This window comes from Diceros bicornis, chromosome 40 (assembly GCF_020826845.1).
Source record: "Diceros bicornis minor isolate mBicDic1 chromosome 40, mDicBic1.mat.cur, whole genome shotgun sequence".
NCBI lineage: Eukaryota > Metazoa > Chordata > Mammalia > Perissodactyla > Rhinocerotidae > Diceros > Diceros bicornis.
The window spans coordinates 18,886,050-18,911,010 of NC_080779.1; the positions used below are offsets into that span (position 1 = coordinate 18,886,050).

General features: G+C 41.6%; 1 protein-coding gene across 3 annotated transcripts in view; it reads left to right on the forward strand.

The window, feature by feature from the left end:
• The first annotated feature begins 14,933 nt into the window (after positions 1-14,933).
• TMEM87B (transmembrane protein 87B) overlaps positions 14,934-24,961 on the forward strand; it is a 59,270-nt gene continuing 49,242 nt past the window's right edge. For 2 of the 3 annotated variants that reach the window (XM_058534609.1, XM_058534608.1), the window contains exons 1-3: positions 14,934-15,135; positions 19,371-19,431; positions 23,920-24,011. In XM_058534609.1, coding sequence (XP_058390592.1) covers positions 14,977-15,135; positions 19,371-19,431; positions 23,920-24,011 — 312 coding nt within the window. In that variant the 5' untranslated portion in view covers positions 14,934-14,976. The remainder of the gene's footprint in view (positions 15,136-19,370; positions 19,432-23,919; positions 24,012-24,961) is intronic. The other variant, XM_058534607.1, reaches the window with a different exon arrangement.

Consider the following 24,961-nt stretch of genomic DNA (forward strand, 5'->3'; position numbering starts at 1 on the left):
ATAATTCTTACAACTCAACAATAAAAAGACGAATAATTATTAAAAGGGCAAAAAAACAGCCCAATTTTTAAAAGGGCAAAAGATTTGAATATACATTTCTACTAAAAAGATATACAGTGGCCAATTAACACATGAAAAGATAGTCAACATCAATAGTCATTAAGGAAATGCAAATCAAAACCATAATGAGATACCACCTCACAGGTACTAGGATGGCTATAATCTAAAAGACAGATAATAACAACTGTTGGTAAGCATGTGGAGAAATTGGAACACTCATACATTGCTGATGGGATTTTAAATGGTGCAGCGGCTTTAGAAAATGGTTTGGCAGTTCCTCAAATGTTTAGAATTACCGTATGACCCACCAATTCCATTCCTAGGTGTATACCCAAGAAAACTGAAAACATATGTTCACACAAAAACTTGTACACAAATGTTTATAGCAGCACTATCCACAATAGCCAAAATGTGGAAACAAACTAAATGTCCATCAATGGATCAATGGATAAACAAAATGTGGGATATCTATATCATGGAATACTATTCAGCCATAAAAGTAATGACATACTGATACATGAGGCAACATGGATTAACTTTGAAAATATTATGCTAAATGAAAGGAGCTTATCACAAAAAACTACATATCATATGGTTCCACTTATGTGCCATATCCAGAGTAGGCAAATACACAGAGACAGAAAGTAGATTAGTGGTTGCCAGAGGCTGTAGGAGGAAGGAATAGAAAGTAACTGCTAATAGGTTCAGGATTTCTTTTAGGGGTGATGAAAGTGTTCTAAAATCAGAGAGTGATGATGCTTGCACAACTCTGTGAATATACTAAAAACCACTGAACCATATACTTTAAATGGGTGAATTTCTTGGTATGTGAATAATATCTCAATAAAGCTGCTGTAAAAAATAATGTAATACACCATACTAGTAGCATAAATGAAAAAAACCCCACAGGATCATCTAAGTAGACATAGAAAAAACTTACACCGATTCATGACAAAAACTCTCACAAAACTAGTTATAGAGGGACATTTCTTAACCTGATAAAGGACATCTACAAAAAACCTACAGCTAACATTATACTTAACAGTGAAAGACTGATGCTTTCCCCTGAGATAGAGAACAAGGCAATAACATCTGCTTTGCCACTTCTATTCACCATTGTACTGGAGAGTCTAGCCAGTACGATAAGGCAAGAGAGAAAAAAAAGGTGCCCAGGTTGGAAAAGAAGTAGTAAATGGTCTTTATTCACAGATGACATGATTCTGTATGTAGAAAAATCCACACACACACAAAATGAGAGCTAATAAATAAGCTTAGCAAGGTCACAGGACACAAGATAAATATACAAAAATCATTGATTTGTACTATCAACAAATAATCAAGAAATGAAATTAAGAAAAATTCTAGTCACGATAACATCAAAAAGGATAGAATACTTAGAAACAAATTTAACATCTAAAGTGCAAGACATGTACACTGAAAACTACAAAACATTGCTGAGAAAAATTAAAGAAGATCTAAATAAATGGAGAGACATTTCATGTTTATGAATTGAAACACCTAAAAATTGGGCCGGCCCCGTGGCTTAGCGGTTAAGTGCGCGCGCTCCGCTGCTGGCGGCCCGGGTTCGGATCCCGGGCGCGCACCGACGCACCACTTCTCCGGCCATGCTGAGGCCACGTCCCACATACAGCAACTAGAAGGATGTGCAGCTATGACATACAACAATCTGCTGGGGCTTTGGGGGGAAAAATAAATAAATAAATAAATAAAATCTTTTAAAAAAAAAAAAAGAAACACCCAAAATTATCAAAATGAAAATTCTCCCCAAATTGATCTATAATTTCAGCATAAACCCAATCAGAATCCCTGCAGATTTTTTGTAGAAATTGAGAAGCTGATACTAAGATGTATATGATAATGCAAAGAACCAAAACACTTTGGAAAAAGAAGAACAAAGTTGGAAGACTCAAACTATGTGATTTCAAAACTTTTTAAGAAATGATGCTGTGACAATTGGATATCCATAGGCCAAAAGAAATCCACAAAAATTAACTCAAAATAGATTATATACCTAAATGTAACAGCTAAAACTATGAAACTTCTAGAAGAAAACATAGGAGAAAGTCTTTGTGACCTTGGGTTAGGCAAAGGGTTGGTCTTAGATACAACATTCAAAGCACAATCCATAAAAGGATAAATGGATAAATTGGACTTCATCAAAATTGTAAAGTTTTGCTTTGTGAAAGATACTAAGGGATTAAACTACATAATAATGTTCAATAACATTAGCCATTAGGGAAATGCAAATTAAACCACAATGAGATACCACTACATGCCCACTAGAATGGTTATAATCAGAAGGACCGATACCAAGTGTTGGTGAAGATACAGAGAAAACTGGAACCCTTGATACATTGCTATTGGAGAAAATGGTAGAGACATTTTGGAAAACAGTTGGGCAGTTTCTTTCTTTTTTTTTTGCTGAGGAAGATTTACCCTGAGCTAACATCTGTTGCCAATCTTCCTCTTTTTGTATGTGAGCCACCACCACAGCATGGCCACTGACAGACAAATGGTGTAGGTTTGTGCCTGGGAACCAAACCCTGGCCGCCGAAGCGGAGCATGCCGAACTTAACCACTAGGGCTCTGGGGCTCGCCCGACAGTTTCTTAAAAAGTTAAAAATAAACTTATCATAATCTCGAGGATTTCCACTCCTTAGAAACTACCCAATAAATAAAAATATATCTCCACACAAAAACATGTATGTGAATGTTCACAGCAGCATTATTTATAATAGCATAAAACTGGGAACAATTAAGATGTCCATCAACTGGTGAGTGTATAAACAAAATGTGGTATATCCAAATAATGGAACACTATTTAGCAACAAAAGAGACGAACTACTCATATATACTGAAACATGAATGAATCTCAAAAACATTATGCTAAGTGAAAGAAGCTAGATGCCAAAGACTACATACTGTATAATTCCATTTATATGAAACGTCCAAAGAAGGGGTGATGGAAATGTTCGAAAACTAGATTGTAGTAATAGTTGCAGAACTCTGTAAAACTGACTAAAAATTATTGACTTTTAACTTACAATGGGTGAATTTTATGGTATGTAAGTTATACCTCAATAAAGTTGTTTTTTTTTTTAAGTATTATTTTCTCATGCAGATATGTCAAATCATTCTTTGTCCTCTGCCTTTCTGAGCTATGGACTGGTGAAAAACAAGCTCTTAAGGACCCCTTAAAATGATCAACAGATGATTCTTCATTTTTGTTTAACTTCTTAAAAAATTAGAGAGAACTTGCAGTTTTTACAATGTTTTAAGTTAGAACATGTTTATGGGCTGGCCCCATGGCTTAGTGGTTAAGTGCGCGCACTCCGCTGCTGGCGGCCCGGGTTCAGATCCCGGGCGCGCACCAACACACCGCTTCTCCGGCCATGCTGAGTCCGTGTCCCACATACAGCAACTAGAGGGATGTGCAGCTATGGCATACAGCTATCTACCGGGACTTTGGGGGGGGAAAAAAAGGGAAGCAGGAGGATTGGCAATAGATGTTAGCTCAGAGCCGGCCTTACTCAGCAAATAAAATAAATAAATAAATAAATAAATAAATAAATAAATAAGAACATGTTTCAAATATATAGAAAATTTTACATATTAATGTCACATAGAAAATTAAAATACACCACCTCAAAATATGCCCCTTTGGCATAAGAATTATTTTGAACTGAAGGCAAATGAGAATCAACAGATGCAGAAAGAAGCCTTCCTCAAGCTTCCCTTATCTGAATAAAAGCAGAAACGTCTGAAAATGAGGACTGCCATAAATTTCCTCTCCTGGGGAAATTGTATGACAATAAAGAAGATAGAAAGTCAGCAGTGAGATGGACCCACACAAACAAACTTTACTCTATTAGTTTCCCCCATATATTTACCTTTCCCACAGTTTGCTACCTGTAGAAGCCTAAAACCCCTTTTCCTTTGTCTTGTCACTTCCCTACAAATTTTTTTGTTCTTTGTTAAGGTTCTATGTAAGCCCCAAGTTCTAACCACTCTTTGAATTACCCATCAATGAGTTCTCCCACATGCGCATATGTTAATAAACTATATTTCTCTTGTTAATCTTTTTTTTTTTTTGTCAGTCTAATTTATAGGGCCAGAGAACCTAGGAGGGTAGAGGAAAAATGTTAAGTTTTTCCTCCACTACAATAACAAACACTCATCTTTCCACTCCTCCAAATTCACCGATGTGAACATTTTGTCAGCGTATGGTCTATCTGGTGATGCTCTATATGAACTTGAAAAGAATGTGTATTCTGCTGTTTTGGGGTGGAATGTTCTATTGAGATTAATCAGGTCAAGTAGGTCGATAGTGTTGTTCAAGTCCTCTACATTCTTACAGATTTTTGTTCTACTTTTTCTGTCCATTATTCAGGGAAGGCTACTGATATATCTGACTATATTTGTGGACTTTTCTGTATTTCCTGCTAGTTTTTGCTTCATTCATCTTAAGTTCTATTATTAGGTGCATAAATATGGAGGATTCATCTTTCTGATGAAGTGATCCCTTTATCATTATGAAATGACCTTCCTTACATCTCCCATGATATTTCCTACTGTAAAATCTGCTTCATCTGATGTTAATATAGTCACTCCAGCTTTCTTCGTTGTACTATTACCATGTTATATCATTTTTCATTATTTTAATTTTAACCTACTTGTGTGTTTATATTTAAAGTGCCTTTCTTGTAGGCAGCATATAGTTAGGTATTGTTTTTTTTAACCAACCTGACATCGCTGCCTTTTAATTAGGATAGTTAGACCATTTACATTTAATGTGATTATTGATATGTTTGGGTTTGAGTCAATCATCTTGCTATTTGAGTCAATCATCTTGCTATTTGTTTTCTATTTGTCCCATCTGTTCTTCATTACCTTTATCCACTTTTTCTGCCTGCTGTTGGAATAAACATTTTTTGTGATTCCATTCTATCTCCTATCTTGGTTTATTAAGTATAATTCTTTGTTTTTGTTCTTCTAGTGGTTGCTTTAAGATTTATAGTATATTTGCTTAACTTATCACAGTCTACATTCAAGTCATATACTATTTAAAATACAGTATAAAAACTGACAAAAGTATATTTCCGTTTCTCCTCTCCTGGGCCTTATGCTATCGCTGCATGGATTTTACTTTTATATATGTCATAGACCTCAAAATAGTGGTATTATTTTTGTTTAAACAGTAACATATCTTTTAAATATATTTCAATAATAAGAAAAGATCTCATTTATTTGCATGTTGTTACTTTCCAGTGTTCTTCATTCATTTGTATAAATCCAGTTTTCCATCTGCAATCATCTTCTGAACATATGTTCTACGGCTGGTCTTCTCAGGATGAATTCTTTCACTTTGATGTCTATGAAAATGTCTTTATTTCTCCTTTGTTTGTGAAAGATATTTCTGCTGGGTGTTGAATTCTAGGTTGAAAGATTTTTTCTTTAAGTACTTCTAAAGATGTGTCTCTACTATCTTCTTGCTTGCATTGTTTCTGATAAGAAATCTGTGTCATCCTTATTTTTTTTCTTCCTTTGTATGTAACATGTGTTTTTTCTGGGTCTGCTTTTAAGAGTTTTTCATTATCATTGATTTTGTGCAGTTTGCTTATGATGTGCTTTGGTGTAATTGTCTTTATATTTCTTTTGTTTGGCTTTAATTAAACTTCTTGGATCTGTGGGTTTATAGTTTTCATCAAGTTTGGGAAAATTTCGGCCATTATTTGTTCAAATATTTTTTTGTCCCTCCCCTCTTGTGGGGATTCCAGTTACACATATATTAGACTACTTGAATATTTACTGGTGCTCTGTTAATTTTTTTTATTCTTTTTTCCTGAGATTTTGGTTTTTAATCCTACATCTTCAAATTCACTAATCTTTCCTTCTGCAATAGCCAATCTGCCATTAATCTCATCCAGTATATATATTTTTTTATCTCAGACACTGTATTTTTCATTCCTAGAAATTTGATTTGGTCTTTTTTCTGTTTTCTATGTCTCTACCTAACTTTTGAACATACGGAATAAAATTACAATAAGTTTTAATGTCCTTTTCTGCTTATTCTAACATATGTGTCAGTTCTAGATCAGTTTCAATTGATTTTTCTCCTCCTTATGTCTATTTTCCTGATTCTTTGCATGCCTGGTAATCTTTGATTTGATGACATATGTTGTGATTTGACCTTGTAGGACGCTGGAGATGTTTTATTTCTGTAAATATCCGTGAGCTTTGTTCTAGGACACGGTTACTTTAAAAGTGGTCTTTTTGGGTCTTGCTTTTAAGATTTGTTCATTGACATCAGAGCCCTGTTTAGTCTAAGGCTAATTGTTCCCCACTACTGAGGCAAGAAACTTTTGAGTACTCTACCCAAGGCCCTATGAATTATGAAGTTTTCTAGGTTAGCTGATGGGAACAGACACTTTCCCCAGATTTTTGTGGTCCTGTTCCTTATTATTCTTTTTGGTGATTCTTTTCTTGGCCTCAGCTAGTTTATGCACATGCAAAGGCTGATCAGTTCTCTGCTGAGGACTGAAAGGGGAACTTCTATAGATTTCAGGATTCCCTCTCTATACATCTCTCTCCTCTGCATATTCAGACCTGCAAACTTTGCCTTACTCACACTGGACTCCCAGCTCAGTCTCCTAAACTCAGGGAAACTGCCAGGATCTGCTTTGGTTTCTTCTCCTTATATTGTGGCCTGGAAATTTTTTCAAGCCAGGAAGCTGGACCAATCATAGGGCTCATCTCTTTCTTTTCCTTCCTTCCTTTCCCTTTCTTTCTTTCTTTTCTTCATTGTCTGGTGTCTAGTGTCTTAAAAACTGTTGCTTTATATATTTGGTCTATTTGTTGTTGTTTTAGGCAGGAGAGTACATTTGGTCCCTATTACTCCATCTAGCAGACATCTCCAATGCACTTTATACAGACTTTTTTTATTTCCTGAGGAAGATTCACCCTGAGCTAACATCTGTGGCCAATCTTCTTCTATTTTGTATGTGGGTCACTGCCAAAGCATGGCTGATGAGTGGTGTATGTCCGCGCCTGGGATTCAAACCATGAACCTGGGCTGCCAAAGTGGAGTGCACTGAACTTAACCACTATGCCACCAGGCCATCCCCTTTACAAACTTTTTATTATGGAAATTTTCAAACTTACACAAAAGTAGGCAGGATAAATGTAATGCCCATGTATCCATCTCCGGGCTTTAAAAAATGATCTATTCATGGTTAAGCTTGTTTTATCTGTGCGCCGACTCACCTCTCTCCCTCATATTATTTTGAAGCAAATCCCAGACATCATGTCAGCTCATCTGTAAATATTTCAGGGTGAGTTTCTGCAGTGATCGCTGTCAGTGCTCCGCCCATATTCCTCCTGTCTTTTCACTTCAGCGTGCCTGAACTGACTTCTAGCTCTCATGGTCTGCATCTCTTTGCTTAAATGCTTTTTTCAAAAGTGGGGAAAGCTACTGTGTCCTGCTCAGAGGAGGCTGGAACTGCCAGGGTAACTGGTGCCTCCCAGGGACAGCCTTGACCAAGTACTAACGAATGTGAATATATAAATATCCCAGCTCCCTCATCCCTTGTGTGAGGTGACTCTGAGGCATGTGCTTCACACCTTTCCCCTACGTTTCTCTGTGGGATTACATTCCCTTTGCCCACAGTGGTAGCTGACTTGATAAAGCCCCCTTTATTATGTATGTCTTTCGCTCTCTGTCACGTTTGCTCACTGCCTGTATCAGTTTGCTAAGGCTGCCATAACAAAGTACCATAGACTGGGCAACTCAAGCAACAGAAATTTATTTTCTCGTGATTCTTGAGGCTAGAAATCTAAGATCAAGGTGTCAGAGATCAAGGTGTCGGCAGGGTTGGTTTCTTCTAAGGCTTCTCTCCTTGGCTTGTAGATAGCTGTCTTCTCCCTGTGTCTTCATATGGTCTTTTTTCTGTGTGTGTCTATGTCCTAATGTCCTCTTCTTATAAGGACACCAGTGATATTGAAGTAGGCACCACCCTAATGACCTCATTTTTACCTTAATTACATCTTTAAAGGCGCTATCTCCAAATACAGTCACATTCTGAGGTACTGGAGGTTAAGACTTGAACATGTGAATTTGGGGGGGACACAGTTCGGCCCATAACACTCCCGTACTGGTGTTTACTGCACCTCCCAAATGAACTACTTCCACTCAAATCCTTATCTCAGGGTCTGCTCCTGGGGGAACTCAAATGAAGGAAATCTCTAAACTATACGGACTCTTGAAAAAAATAACCAAATTACTGCTAACACACTTTAGATATCCACACTTCAGGGCTTTACCCATTCTGCCTGGTATTATGGGCTCTCTACCTGTACATCTCCTCACAGTGATGGCAGGGACTATGTTGCTTGTTATTGATCTTATCTCCATCCATGCAGTGCCTTGGATGTAGGAGATATCAACGCTGCTTGATTTGCTCAAGTCAATGACATTAGTTCTAATCTGCCTTGGAAGCTAAATTATAATAGAACGGCCAAAAAATCCTAAATAACAAATAAAAGTATTTGTTCTTTAATAATGTAAAATCCCCGCTGAGTCCATTAGTAGCAATCTGTACAAATGTGTGATACCTAGCACTGAGTGAGGCACACAATGTTTGTTGCCTGAATCAAGGTTAATGATGTAAATTGAGGTATATATAGCATCATCAGTTGAAGTTGGAAGCTGAAAACTCTGAATTAAAAAGACATTTAGAGTAGACACTAGTTTATGTAAAATATCTTCAATCTGCTAGTGTCACCTACTGGTGACGATTGGCTAGTGTTCTAGAAACACTTCTATTTCTTAATGCTCTTGAATTTTGATGGTTGCATAACAAGGGGTCTGTTTGAAGCATTAGTAAACAATAAAAATTTGACCCAATAGGAAAAATATACAACATAAATTACAAGTTTCTTGTGAAAAGGAACTATCAGAAATTCAGTCTTTGCATTTATATGTACATGAGCCTCGACTCTTAAAATCAGTGATTATTAAGAAAACAAAAGTTAAATGAAGCAACTGGAAGTATGTGGAAAAGACGCTTTCTATAACAATCTTTCAACATTTATCATATAATCCAAATATTTTAAGTAAAAGCAATGAATCAAATGTACAATTTTTTAAATGCAAAATAGCACTTATTCATTTTTGCTGTTAACCATACCCAGAATTAACAGTATTGAATTTCAGGGTCTCATGATGTTCCATGTTCTCAGCTGCCTTTTCATTTCCTCCCACAGCAACCTCTGGGTGGTGATGCAGTTTTACATCAGCTGCAATAAACTCCACTAGAGGAAAGCTGGTCCAGGAGTGGGGATTTTTCAGTTCCAGCCTACAGGCAGCTAGTCACAAATTTTTGCTTGCTTGTTTTTCCTTTGTTTGTCCCAGGATCTAATTTTATAAATTAAAAATTATATTGTAGTTTTTTTTTTAATCCCGTAAGACTCAAAAGAGATGCATGAAGCACTCCGATTGGCCATCAATCAATCATCAATCCATTTTTACCAAGAAATCATAAATCTTTCATCCACTGAGGAGGACACTAAAACAGAGATCCCTGTATGAGATTTGGAAGACATGAGATACCCATTCTCTTTTTTAGTTTTGGAAATTTTTATTTTTAAATGACTTCAAACTTATAGAAAAGTTGCAAGCAAAAAAACAGACAACATCCAGATTCCCCAATTGTTACCATTTACCTCATTGGTTTTATCATTCTCTCATTCTGAATGTGTATTTTTTTCTTTCTGAACCATTGGAACTTAAGTTCAGACACGATTCCCTATTACCCCTAAGTACTCTGTATTTCCCCAAAACGAGGACATTCTTTTACAGTGTGATAACGGTACAGTTTTCACATTCAGGAAATTGAAAATGATACAATACTATTTTCTAATTTACAGTCCTTATTCACCACTTATTTCACCAATTGTCCCTATAATCTCCTTTATAGCAAAGACAATTTATTTTTCTGGTCAAGGATCCAATCTAGGATCACAAGTCACATTTAGTTATCATTTCCCTTTAGTCTGTAAGCACTCCTCAAATTCTGTTTCACAACCTTGACACTTTTTAGAACTACCAGGTAGTTACTTTGTAGACTGTTCCTCAACTTGAGTTTATCTGAGATTTCCACATGATTAGATTCAGGTAATGCATTTTTAGCAGGAATACTACAGAAATGATGCTGTTTCTTTTCAGGGCATCATATTATGAGACATATCATCTCAATTTGTCCCACTCCTTGTTATTAACTTTGATCATTAAGGTGTTGTCTGTCACCTTTCTCTGCTGTAAAAGTACTATTTTTCTCTTTGTAATTAATAAGCTGTTTGTGGCAGACACTTCTTTTTTTTTTTTTTTTCCCCCAAAGCCCCAGTAGACAGTTGTATGTCATAGTTGCACATTCTTCTAGTTGCTGCATGTGGGACGCGGCCTCAGCATGGCCAGAGAAGCAGTGCGTCGTTGCACGCCCGGGATCCGAACCCAGGCCGCCAGCATCGGAGCACACGCACTTAACCGCTAAGCCACGGGGCCGGCCCCAGACACTTCTTCATCAAACTTTTATTGACTGATTTTAGAATCCAACTGACGATTCTTTCTGAATCAATGATAAGTATGACAGGTACCAAATGACGATTTCCTAACTCCATCATTCCCTTCTATATTTATTTGTAAGGAAGAGGTTTTCTTTCTCTCCCATTTATTTATTTATATCAGTATGGACTCATGGATTCTTATTTGATTCAATGAGTTACAATCCATTACTACCATTATTTATTTTGGTGCTAAAATTGCCCCAGATCTGGTCAGTGGGAGGGAACCCCTTTAAGCTGGCACCTGTGTTCTTCTGACATGTCCTCATCATTCTTTGACCATTTCCTTACTTTCTGGCAAAACAAGATGCTCCAAGTTCATCATGACTTTTCCTAGCCCATTCCTGGAATTAACCACTTTTCCCAGTAGCCCTGGTTTATTTTAATGGAGAATGGTATTTATAAACCAAGATCTAGTGCTACATGTGCTCATTGCTACTGAGGGTGTCACTGCTTCTAGGTCCTATCAGTGATCAGAGCAAGGAAATATAAATAAATAAATAAATACACACACATCTATCTCTATTCATATATCTAATTTTAAAACATAAATTCATACTGATATCTTTAGTTACAAGCCAATATCATAGGGTTCATTTTAGCACTTCTCATTTCCATATTTGAACTCTTTTCTTTGACAGTGGGAAGTCTATCACCTTTTCTGCTAAGCTTTCTAACTCTGATGTGTGTTGCTTATTCATATCTCCTATCATTTTCTTAGTTTCTTTTAACTTATTTTGAAATAGTGGGTTGCAGTTTTCAACTCTTCTGTAGGCATCTCTTTCTAGCATGCCTTCATTTTCTGAAAAGATGTATTCCACTCCATATTATCTTTTATCTTATAATAACTTTATATATATATAATAACTATAGTATTGTTCATCTTATGTGAAATTAATTTTCCTGAACTTTTAGGAAACACTGAACTGAATAAAGTTTTTAGCTTAATTTTCTAGAGCTCCCTCCTCTTTTTGTGAAAAACTTGAAGAAAATGGCCTTGAACTTGCTCAGATCTCTTGGCTCTGTTCACCTCATCCACTTTTATTTTTATAATATTTTAAAAAATTTATTTACTTTTTCTTTTCCCCCCCAAAGCCCCAGTAGATAGTTGTATGTCATAGCTGCACATCCTTCTAGTTGCTGTATGTGGGACGCGGCCTCAGCATGGCCGGAGAAGCGGTGCGTTGGTGTGCGCCCAGGATCCGAACCCGGGCCGCCAGCAGCGGAGCGCACGCACTCAACCGCTAAGCCATGGGGCCGGCCCTCACCCCATCCACTTTTATCTGAACCTTCTCTTTCCTTCTCTCCTTTTGTCCCTATCCTAGTGGATTTGAATTCTGCTTCCAACAGTTTCTTTTTGCTGTGGAGCTTTATTTTGGATGGAAGCTTCCACTTGTTAGATTCAAGAATTTATAAGGTCCAGACTTCTGCAGGACCATCAAAAATTTTCTCGTGGTCCTTTTGCCCTCACTTCCAAATCAGATCCTGCAGAGCTCCCTCTGTGCTCTGCCTGCCGTTCTTGGATTTCCAGTGAGTACCTACTGAGGATTTGGGATTCTCCTGCCCTCGGGTCCATCTGCTATCCCACTGTTTCCCCTGCTTCCTCCTGTCCAGATGCTGATAGCACCTACTTGTATTTGGAGTTTTGTGGGGATATTTTGTCCTTATTGTGTTGTGCATCTTGCTTGTGTGTTCTTGGTTATACTATCCTAGTGGAAGATTACGGGAGAATCCAGGTAGCTTAAAAACTACACAATCTCCACTGCCACCATCTTTCCAGAATTGGTGACTGGATATTTTGTAAAACTCCTCAATGGCTCTCCTACATAGCCGGTGCTGAGACCCACTGATCTAGTTGCTGTGACTGCTCCTTTCATGACCCTTTGTTCCTCAGGATTCAGCCTCCAGTGGTCCTCTCCTCCCACTGTTCTGATCTCCCTTGGCAATCTCACCTTCTTCCATGGCTTCAAACTCTATCTACAGGATGACCACCAAGTCCCAATTGCTTTCCTGACATCACACTCATATCCACTATATGGCTCCACTTGGCCATCCATGGGCAGCTGGGACTTAACTTGTTCACATTTTCTCCTCCTCTGGATGTTCCACATCTCTGTTGTTCCAGCCAGACACCTTGCTACCAGCCTCCACTCTTCTCCTTCCTAAGCCCTAGTATCTAATCAATCACCAAGGCTTTTTTATGTAAAATCTCCACCCCCCATGTCTCTGGAATCCATTCAAATCTCCATCCTCACGGCTGCTTCTGTGGTTGAGGCCACCATCTCTGACTTGTTCTTAACTGATCACACAAATTATTGCAATATTCTTCACTGGTCATCCCATTGCCCACCTTAACACAGTTTTCATACGACAACCAAAATGATCTTTCTAGTCACCTCATCCTCCTTGCTAAAACCCCACAACTGCCTCTCTGATGTTCTCAGACTACAACACTATCTTCCTAACATGGCTTAGGAGCATCTGTATATTCTGGTACTGTTTAAATATTCTCAAGTCTTGCCAGTGTCCATCTCACACAAATATCTAGTCATCTGGAGTCTTTCTATTCCTCCAGGCCTTGGCACAGGCTGTTCTCTCTTAACTAAAACACCTTCAAACCAACCCCACAGCTAACTCATCCTTAATTCTTGCAGGGCTTAAATGTCACCTCATGTCCTCTCCTCCCACCAGTCTTACCTTCTAAAGCTCTGCTGGATGCTCCCATGTGATCCTCTGACACTGTTATTCCCACTGACATAGAAATGATCACACTGCTTACTGGGAAAGGCACGAATGCATGTGCAATCTTTAGTACCTATTAGACCCTCAATAACTACTGGCTAAGTGACTAGGGTGACTGATAAGGCAGCCAGGGCCTCTTGACTATAAATCGACCCCATTTTACGTTAATGACACTGTTAATCTAGGATTGTATTCTCTCTCTGGACATTATTTACATTTTATAGTAAATAAAATTGTTCTCTTTGACAGCAAGACGTTTATCCAGCTTTCACAGTTGAAGATGCTGGGCGAAGTACACAATAAGACAGACCCCAGACCTGCCCCTCTGAGCTTTAAGTAATCAGGCAACTTTATTTGTTCTGAAAATTATTAACTGTCCCACCGACGTTATGCTCACAACACAATGCTTTGAGTTCAACTGACCCTGACCTCAAAGTATTTTCCAGACACTTTCCAAGAATTTAGAGAACAATTTGTTTCCCCTGAGCTGAGAAGGTCAGGGCAGCAGCATGTGCAGAGGATTCAAGTAACTAAGCCAGAGAAAGCAAAAGAACTTGAGCTCGCAACTCCATCCCATAAGTATTTAACTGCAGTCAAGCGGAGTCCGGAACCTGAGCTGTCCGCCTCAGGCCAGCCCCGCCTCCATACTGGGGCCGGGCCCTGAGCCCCGCCTGGCCCCGCCTCCACACTCTGGACCGGCTCTTAGCCCCGCCCCCACCCGGCCCCGCCTCCCCGCTCAGCCCCGCCTCCCCACTCCGGCCCAACCCCGAGGCCCGCCTCTCCTCCCGGCACCTCCTCCCTAATACGGCCCAGCCCTTAGCCCCGCCTCCTCGCCGGCCCCGCCTCTCCTCCCAGCCCCGCCTCCTCATTCTGGCCCAGCCCCCGAGGCCGGCCTCCCCGCCCGGCCCGCCTCCCTAGTCAGGCCCGGCCCTGAGCCCCGCCTCCCCGCCCGGCCGCGCCTCCTCCCTCCGGCCCAGCGCGGAGGCCCACCTCCACGCTCTGACTCGCCCGCCCCTCCTCTGCACGCTCCAGCTCCTCCTCTAGCTCCACGCCTGCGCCCGGCCCTGAGCCCCGCCTCCATGTCCCAGCCCCGCCTCCCGGCCCGGCCCCGCCTCCCCGCCCGGCCCTGAGCCCCGCCTTCCGGCCCGGCCCCGCCTCCCCGCCCGGCCCCGCCCCCTCGCCCGGCCCTGAGCCCCGCCTCCCCGCCCGGCCGCGCCTCCTCCCTCCGGCCCAGCGCGGAGGCCCACCTCCACGCTCTGACTCGCCCGCCCCTCCTCTGCACGCTCCAGCTCCTCCTCTAGCTCCACGCCTGCGCCCGGCCCTGAGCCCCGCCTTCCCGCCCGGCCCCGCCTCCCCGCCCGGCCCCGCCTCCCGGCCCGGCCCCGCCTCCCCGGCCCCGCCTCCTCGCCCCAGCCTGAACCCTGCACCACCTCCCGGTCGGAGCCGCGCTGCCCGGACCGAGCCCGCCCCCGCGCCAGGTGCGGGCCCGGGGCGTGGCGGGCGTCGCGGAGCGCCAGGTGCGGCTTCCGCGTCGACATGGCAGCCGACTGCCGCGTGGGAGCCTGGCTGCCGCCGCGCCGCCGCCTTCCTGCCGGGGGCGCGCTGCTGCGCGTCGGCCTCTGCCTCCTGTGCTGGGCCGCGGCGGCGGTGGGCGCCGTCCCCGAGCCCGGGCTCTGGGCCGCCACAGTCAGCGACGTAAGTGGAGCGTCGGGACCGAGGCGTGGCGCGTCTGGGGCCCTCAGGGCCCTCCCGGGGCTCGCTCGGCCCCCCGGGCCGGGACCCGGGCTTGTTCCTCTGGCCTTCGTGCTGGGCCTGCTCAGGGCGCCCTGACACGCTCCCGGAGCCTATTGTCTGTTCTGGGGGGAGCGCCCCCTCCCCCGGCCCGCCCTAGGCTGCGGGGAGATCCGTCACGCCTGTGCATGGGGACGGCTCTGCTTTCTAAGCGCTGCTGCTGATCTGGAGGACCACCTTTCCCGGACTCCTGGTCCCCCTGTCTGCCCTGACGTGTCCTGCCTAGATCAGGTCCTCATTTATTCAGACCTGAGCCCCGAATCTGGGCACTCCTAGCGGCATGTTTGGGATCTGACCCCTCCTCGGGCCCGGCTGCAGCCACGGGGCCACACCCGTGAGGCCACAGGGAGGACGTTCCGGGGCTTCAGTTTGGGCATGAACTTAGAAAGCCCCTGTGCCGCTTTCGGTTTTCCCTTTAAATGAGAAGGGACCATGCGTTAGCCTCTCCCTCTTCCTGGGTTCCTGAATTTCTCTAGGGTTCCGATCACAGTTCCGGGAGTGGTGGTGTGGAGATGGGGCGAGATGTGTGATGGAGTGTTGGAAAGTCTAGTCTGGAGGCATGAGTGTGTGGAAACTTCCTTTCCAGGGCAGGCCGTTTGAGAACTTGGCATCCAGTAGTTACGTGAGATGATGTGGGAGGAATGCAGGGGTAGAATTTTGGAAAATCTCGCTATAGAGGGACAGGAAATCGGGAAGAGGCGTTATCTCCTGCTTTTCTAGAGTCAGCTGACTCATCCAGCTGTTTGAGATGAGTATTTTCCACGCGTATCGAAATGATGTCCATGTTCTCAAGGCAAAACTTATAATTTGATTTCCTCAGTTAGAAAAAGAAAGTAGTGCCAGAGACTACAATACTTCCTACACCATAAAAGCTACACAGACAAATGCAAGTAGGTATCTTTGTGAATCTTTAAGGCCCAGTACAACCATTTCTTCCCGGATTCTTCCGGGTCGGTGCCCCATTATGTGTGCCAGTGATATAGCGTGCATATCTCTGTTATTGAATTTCTCTGAACAGTAAAAAGCAAAACTCAGACAACCACACTCATGGTTTCATGCTGCTTCTGTAGTGAAGGGGCAATATCATAAACGAAATCAGAATAAACAATATTGGAAGTGAATCAGCTGCATACAGATTATGAAACTACCTGACCATATCTGTAAAGATCTTCGCCAGGTGGTGAGACTCCGATGGCCATTGAGAGAGAATGGCTTTGCTTCCTGCATGAGGAAGAGAAATTTTTCCTTGGGTCTCACATGATCTTTAGTCCTGTGTGACTCAGGCCAGTAGCAGTCCATGAAGCCCTTCTTTGCAAAGAACAGGCTGATTTTTTCCCATTTCAGGTGGTCAGAACTGTCCTTCAGAACAGGAAAGGAAAGTGGGGCTTTCTTTCTTTTGTATTGCAAATCTCTCCAGAAGTGGTTCTTTTGATTGTAAAGGTCAGCAAATGGTTTGAGCACCTGTTGTGTGCCATGCACTACACTGGCTATTGCTGTTGCAAAGGTGAATTTTAGGCAACAGCCCCTTCTCTCAAGAAGCTCATGCAATAGTAGAACAACAGACTGATGAGTAGTAATTAGATTCTTGGGTAATTGCTTGAGTAAAGAGTATTCTTGGGATATTACTGGAGCACCAGGAGGGTCACCAATCCAGCTTTCTGGAGTCAGTGCCTGGCTGGATCTTAAAAGATGAATAGGGGGCCGGCCCGGTGGCGCATCGGTTAAGTGCACGCGCGTGCTCCGCTCCAGCGGCCCAGGGTTCACAGGTTGGGATCCCAGGCGCGCACCAACGCACCGTTTGTTAAGCCATGCTGTGGCAGCGTCCCATATAAAGTAGAAGAAGATGGGTGCAATGTTAGCCCAGGGCCAATCTTCCTCAGCAAAAAAGAGAGGGATTGGCATCGGATGTTAGCTCAGGGCTCGTCTTCCTCGCAAAAAAAAAAAAAAAAAGGTGAATAGATGTTACCTTGGTGAAGAAGAATGAAGGAGTGGAGCAGCAGCGGTGCAGGAAATTCTTCGTGTTTCTGCCGAGTGAAATTCTGGCAGGAGTGATAGAGGGGACTCAGGTCGCTGTAAGCCTTCCAAGCCTGAGCTTGGCTTTGAACCTGTGGCCAGGGGTCTGACCTCAAGGACCTGTGGGGGCTGGGGCAAGTCATATCAACGAGTGGAGTGAGCTAGGTTCAGGACCGGAGGGAGTGTGTCTAGGTGCGGTAGACTATAGATTATATGCCCCTTTTGGCAAGCTAGGCACATTTTTGTTTAAAGTGAAGCAGAGATCCATATTTTTATTGCATCAACTAATTCAAAACTTTAAAAAAAGGCCCCTTGTGGATCAAACAAATCCCATTTATAGGTTGGATTAGGCCCCCAGGCCACCAGTTGCAACGTTTGGGTGTGAATGAGGGAGAGTCATGGAAGGATTTTAGATATAATGCTAACCACTGTGGCTGCTATCTAAGGATGAATTATAGGCTCAGATCTGGAGGCATAGGTACCAGTTAAGTTATTGCAGAAGTGGAGGCAGGAAATGTTGAGGGCCTGGGTTAGGGCAGTGGTGGCAGGAATGGAGAGGAAGAGCTAAATGTGGGAAGTGTTTGTGACGTAGAGTAGGCATGCCTTGGAGACTGGGGGATGGAGATGAGGGACTAGAAGGAACTATGGCTTGGGTGACTGGTTGGCATCACCTACAACCAAGGTGGGCAGTGTAGGAACGGTTGGGGAGGAACAGAGGAATGTTTCTGGTTTAGGGCAGGTTAGTGTGGAATGTCTTGGACATCCCAGTGGACATGACCTTTAGGCAGTTGGGTATGTGGTTCTGAAAGCTCAGAGGAGGAATCCAGGCTGGTGGTTTTATTGTTATTGAAACTGTGTTGGGGAGGAGGGAGAGGTTATCAAGAAGAGCTACCTGTGTTATCAGTTTTTTCCTTTCATTCCTAACCACTTGTTCGTTTAACAGTCCCTTCTCACAGCATTTTTATTCTTGGTGAGGGCAGACGTTAAATAACTGACTGATACGTTATTTATTTCATTTTAATTGTGGAAAGGGTTGTGAAAAAGGCTGGGTCCTAGAGACCATGTAAGGGAGGACCTGGCCTGGTGTGGGCCATGGTGGAAGACTTCCTGAGGAGGGGACTTTTGAACTGGGCTTGGAGGGTAGGAAGGAATCAAGTAAGTGAAGAAAGAGTGACAGGGAAGGGTTTTTAAGTAAGTTTTCAGGTTGACCGCTAAGGTCCTGAGGGCAGGAAGGAGTGTCATGCTTTTGAAGGACTGAAAGAAAGGTAGTAGAGAGGTGAGCATACCTTGATTATGCAGGGTCCTGTAGGCTGCAGTAAGAAATGGTCTAAGTACACAGTGGTAACCACAACACTTTAGGGAGAGGGATGGTTGTTTTATCAAAAGTACAGTCATATAGAGAGAGAGCAACTGCAAATTGCTCAGACAGATCTGTCACAGCAACAGTAATTGTGCAGTGGCAGCAGCCCTGTCTCCTTCGTGTTGCTGGTCCCAGCTGAGATGCTAGAGGCAGGAGCATTCCAGAGCCTCATATTAACTGCAGGGAGTAGGTATGCGGGACAAGGTCTTAAGCAAGTGAGTGATGTGATCCGATATACGTTTTTAAGCAATAATCACTCTGGGGACCGGCCCGAAGGAATAGTGGTTAAGTTTGCACGTTCTGCTTCTGCGGCCCAGGGTTCGTGGGTTCACATCTCAGGCGTGGACCTACACACTGCTTGTCAAGCCATGCTGTGGCGGCGTCCCACTTACAAGGTGGAGGAAGGTTGGCACAGATGTTAGCTCAGGGCCAGTCTTCCTCAAGCAAAAAGAGGAAGATTGTGAACAGATGTTAGCTCAGGGCCAATCTTCCTCAAGCAAAAAGAGGAAGATTGTGAACAGATGTTAGCTCAGGGCCAATCTTCCTCAAGCAAAAAGAGAAAGATTGGTGACAGATGTTAGCTCAGGGCTAATCTTCAAAATCAAGGCTAATCACAAAAAAAAGAAAAAAAATATCACTCTGGTCACAGAGAGGAGTGCCAGGATTAGAACGATATATATTTTCCAAGGTGAAACTAAACTCTTAAACAGTAGAGAAAAAAATTTTTTAACAGAATCTTTTTATATTTCCTTGTTTTTCATTTTAGAAATCAGGACCTTTGGTATTTAGGAAAACTATGTTTAACTCTACTGAGATCAAGTTTTCTGGTAAGTATAGTAAACTAATATACTAATATAATAATATATTATAAATGAGTAATATCATGTAATATATTATAAATTTTTATATTAATTTAATGTAAACTAATATAACATTATAATATATATTATAAACTAGGCAAATATTTTGTTTTTAAGTGGTTCTAACATTTTAAAGATTTCTTTTGTTTCAGTCAAGTCTTGGTTATTTTCAAGAATGGATTTTTCTGATCCTTCTCAGAAAATGTAATATGATCACTCTTTAAAAATTATAATTAAAGTCTAATAAAGTAGGCTTCAGCAAAAAAGTATTTGACTTCTGTGAAATTTGACTCTGAGTCTCAACTTTTAAAACTAGATAAATTCCTTTTATGAATATAATGAAATGTCATGATTGTGATAAAATGTTTATGCCCCTGAAAATTTTCTAAATATACACATGATCATAGTATGGAATAAAAATTACTAGACACTGACATTTTTATTAGGATTTTAGGGCTTATGGAAGTGAAAGTATTTGTTAGGGACTGTGTTGTGTATGTAAATACTGATGTGCGAGGGCTCCCGAGTTAAGGTTTTCAGTATTTTTAGTGGGTTTACATTGGATCATATTTACTGTGATCTAACTCCTCTTGGTGTTTCCAGTAACTTGACTACGTAAGTTGGTTTCCAGGGTTAAAGTTTTAGGATAAGGAGTAGTTTTTTGTTGGGTAGAGCAAATTCCTGGGGATTCAAAGCCATGCCCCTTTTCTCTGTCACACCGTGCTGTGATCATTTGTTGGGTGACTGCCTTATGTGGGCCTTTGCTGAGGGCAGTAGGCCAGCCATCAGCTAGAAAGCAGAGGTGGTTCAAAGCAGCTTGGTGATATCATAGATCATCAGTAATGATAAGAGCTTGGTAAGAGGAAATTGAAGTCCAAGGTGGGTTAGGAAAAAATTTTGGCATCTAATTGCTTTAATGAATTCATATCTCCGTGTCTAGACAAACAAGATTTAAAAACTGGTGCAGACAAAAAAGTTACCTGGGGAAAAAGAAGTTATATGGACCAGTGAAATACAGAATTTGATTAAAAAAAAATCAATATGTAATGTCTGAGATCAGCTTAGAAGTAGGCCACAATTAAGACAGTTGTATTGCGCCGGCCCCGTGGCTTAGCGGTTGGGTGCGTGTGCTCCGCTGCCGGTGGTCCGGGTTCAGATCCCGGGTGCGCACCGACGCGCCGCTCCTCCGGCCGTGCTGGGGCTGCATCCCACGTGTAGGAAGGATGTGCAGCTATGACAGACAACTATCTACTGGGGCTTTGGGGGAAAAATAAATAAATAAAATCTTTAAAAAAAAAAAAAGACAGTTGTATTAACATATCTATAGAAAGAATGAGGCAGCAGAAGGGAGTTAGGAGCAAAAGTATAAAAAAATAAGGATTTAGTCAGGCAAAAGCTGGCAGTGTCCAATAGCGTCAATGGGAGAGAGGTCTTCTTGAACTGTGACTATAGCTGCGACATGTGGTGGGCAGATGGGGATGCAGCATCCACTTGAGCCTCCTTGTGCTGGGGCCATGCTCACCAAGCAGCCTTCTCATCACCATTGGGCATCCAGGAAGGCATGCTGAAGGGAGAGAGTCAGTTACCATTACGTATCCACTTTACGTTACTATTCATTGTAAGTGACTAATTGGGCATTCTAGTTTATATATGACATTGGTGATGTGGTAAAAGAGTGAGACTGAGTATCTCTGTTCCCACAGAACCAGATTTTAGTGCCTGCAAAGCTAAGAATTGGTACCTTGGATATGTGTCCATGCTGTCTGGTGGATCAGACATCTGGCTTTCCCTTAGGTGACCCCTCTTTTGCTACCGCATTCAAGATGCAATCATGTGGAGCCATTGTTGAAAATCTCTCAATGTAATTCACTATGTTAACAGAATAAAAGAAATACACCATATAATCATCTCAATATATACAGAAAAGCATTTGAAAAAACTCAGCACCCATTCATGATAAAAACTCTCAGAAAACTGGAAATAGAAGGAAACTTCCTCAACTTGATAAAGGGCACCTGTGAAAAATCTATAGCGAACATACTGTCAGTTCTCTCCAGATTGATCTATAAATTCAATTAATTGCAATCAAAATTCAAGCAACTTTTTTTTGTAGAAGTTGACTAGCTGTTTCTAAAATTTATATGAAAATACAAAGGACTTAAAATAGCCAAAACAATTTGAAAAAGAACAAAGTTGAAGGGCTTTAACTATCCAGTTTCAAAACTTAAAGCTACGGTAATGCTAACAGTGTGATACTAGCATAAGGATAGACATAGAGAACAATGAAGCAGACTACAGAGCTCAGAAATAAACCCATGTATACAGGGTCAGTTGATTTTCAACAAAGTTGCCAAGCTAATTCGCTGGAGAAAGGATAGTCTTTTCAACAAATGATGCCAGAACAACTGGATATCCACACTGAAAAAAATAAATCTCAGCTCTTACCTTGGATCATAGACTTAGACACTCTATCCCCACCCCACCTCTGTGTCCTCTCCTTCTGGGGCTCCATTTACACATATGTTAGACTGCTTGATATTGTCTCACAGATCACTGAGGCCTTGTTAATTTGTTTTCAATCTCCTTTTATTTCATTTTGGAAATTTCTGTTGCTTTGTCTTCAGGTTCAGTGATCTTCTGCAGTATCTAATCTGTTAATCTCATTTAATGAAATTTTTATTTTGGATATTGTATTTTTTTTTTAATCTCTAGTAGTTTGGGTCCTTTTAAAAATATCTTATTTCTCTCCTCAGTATTTTCATATTTTCCTTTATGCCTTTGAGCCTATGGAAAATATATATAATAGCTGTTTTCACATTCTTGTCTGCTAATCCCATCATCTTTGTCATTTCTGTCATCTTTATCCTATTGACTGATTCATATCATGGTTATGATTCAAATTTTTCTGCTTCCTATATCTAGTGTTTTTGTTTGGATGGTGATATTGTGAATTTTACATTCTTGAGTGCTATGATGTTATATTCTTTTAACAACTTTGTTCTGGCAGACAGTTAAGTTTCTTTTGGGTCATTTCAATTCTTTCCAGTTTTGTTGTTAATTTCTTTTAGGATGGATCTGGAATAGTCTTGACTGTAGGGCTAATTTAGCACCACTTCTAAGGTGTGACCCTTCTGTGTCTCTCCCGAATGCTTAGTGTATTTAATGAGGCCTCTCCACTCTGGCTAGTGGAAAATCCAAGTTCCCAGCCCTCTGTGAACTTGGAGAATAGTTGGGCTGCTCCCTATGCATGGGCAGGCTGCAATGCAGCCATAGACTCAAGGAGATCTCTATACAGATTTCTTTTACTCTTTCTCAGAGCAGCTCCCAACTCTTGGGTACTCTGCCCCGGAAATTTTACCAGCCTCGGCCTCTTGAACTTCAGTCTCTGGGCTCAGTTTGGGTTCCCTCTGGTTACCAGCCTTCAAGATGACTCCCAAGGATCCCTACCCCCTGGTATTCATGACCTTGTGTAATCCCCTACTGTATTGCATCAAGGTTGATTTGACCAATAAAACATGGCAGAAGTAGTGTTGTATCACTTCTGACCCTGGGTCTTAAAAGATAGCTGCTGCTTTACTCTCTCTCTCTGATGACTGTCTCTGGGGGAAGCCAGCTGCCATGTTGTGATGACACTCTTACAAGAGCTTTCTCTAATTCTAGACTTAATCCTTTTCAGTCTGTCTAATCATGTTACCCTCCTACCTGAAACATTTGGTGGTGCTTTGTAATATTCGATGTAAGGAAAAACTCCTTAGCAGAGAGTAATACCCCTTAGGAGTTTTCTTTAGCACTCCTCTCCACCTTCAGCCCTTCTCTGTTCCCCAGTCTGTGTTCTGACTATAGCACACTGTTTTCAGGTGGTCACATTTAGGCTGTGCTCTCACTCACCCTGGCCGTTTGCATATACCGTTCCACCGTCCTTTTCACCTGGCTAACTCCCGCTCGTCCTTTGTGTTAAGGGTCTCCTCTTCCAACAAGCCTGCCAGTACCTCATTCTATATGCTCTCCTAGACCATGTTAGGTGCCCTGCCTTTTCCTCCCCCAGTACCTTTTATGTCAAGAACAGAGGTTGTTCTAGTTTACCATTATGTCACTTCCTGGCACACAAGGGGTACTCACTCAGTCTTTTGTGAATGAATAACTCAGTGAAGAGAACAGTTTTAGAGTGAAGTAAACAGTGACTTAGCATATCAGGCTACTCAGTTGATTTTAACACTGGACTTAGCATAGAGATGAAATAAATAGTAGTATGGCAACTTTTGGTTAACTGTAATAATTTAATTTAATGAATTTGTCTGTCTCATTTTGCAGTGACTTTTTGGAGAAATTAGGTACTATTTTACTCATTGTTTCATTAAAGTAGCCTATTTTAGGTTGCATTCTTGAAACCTTAAGTTTATATTAGAGTATATATGTTATTATTGTTATTAAAAGAGACTTTCTTTTTCTAAACAGTTAAGTCATTCAATTGTTCCAGGCCTGTAAAGTTTACCATACAGTGGTATTTGGAGTATTATACCTGTGACAATGCCTATGCTGAGCTGGAAGTAAGTAAAACACAGATTTTTAATGTATGTAAAGCTATGAAGGAAAAATTATGAGCATAAAGATTTATTAGCTCATCAGGTGAGGAGGCTGGAAATAAGACTGTAGTTTTAGAAGTGCCTCAGATTTATTTTGAGACTTAGGCAATAAATCCTTTAGTTATGTCTAAGTATATGCTTTCTGAGAAGAATACACATCTGTTAGTTTCCTTGTCTCTTACGAAAAATGTTAGTAAATGCTTAAATCAGACGTGTAGGAACTGTTGATAAAGAGATATGTGTGTCACATACAAATAAACATCAATCTAATTTAAGGAAGAAATATAAAAGTTTCACTTCATTCAAAAAATTAGTAATAGGGAACCTAGAACTTTAGTGAGTACAGGTAGATTTAGTGAGTAAAAGTAGATCTCAGAAAGAGGTGAGGATCGGAGACATCAGGGAAAGGAAGGGGAGAGTGTGAGGGGAGGAAAAAGAGGCCGGGCTCGGGTTTCTCCAGCCCCTGGCTCTGGACCTGGGCCCCTTCCCCTGGAGCGTCCACTGGGCTCCTGTGTCCCTTATTAAGGCCTTTTGACGTTTCTCATGATGGTTGCTTGGAATCATTTCCTTTTCAGCTTATCTGTTATCTCTTGGTTCCTAGCTTGACTAATGTGTGGGTTTCCGTACATTTATTTGTATTGTCTTTCCATTTGGGGTGAAAGATGCCATTTTCCTCTATACTGCCTTTTTGACTTTATCCCTAAATATTTTACCCCTTCACACTAAATACTTCAGTGTGTATTTCCTAAGAACAAAGATATTCGCTTAGATTATACAGTACAATTATCAAATTTAGGAAATTTAACATTGTTACAATACTACTATCTAACAAACAGACCTTATTTAAAATTTTACCAGTTTTCCAGGGCCGGCCCCATGGCTTAGCAGTTAGGTGCTCGCGCTCTGCTGCTGGC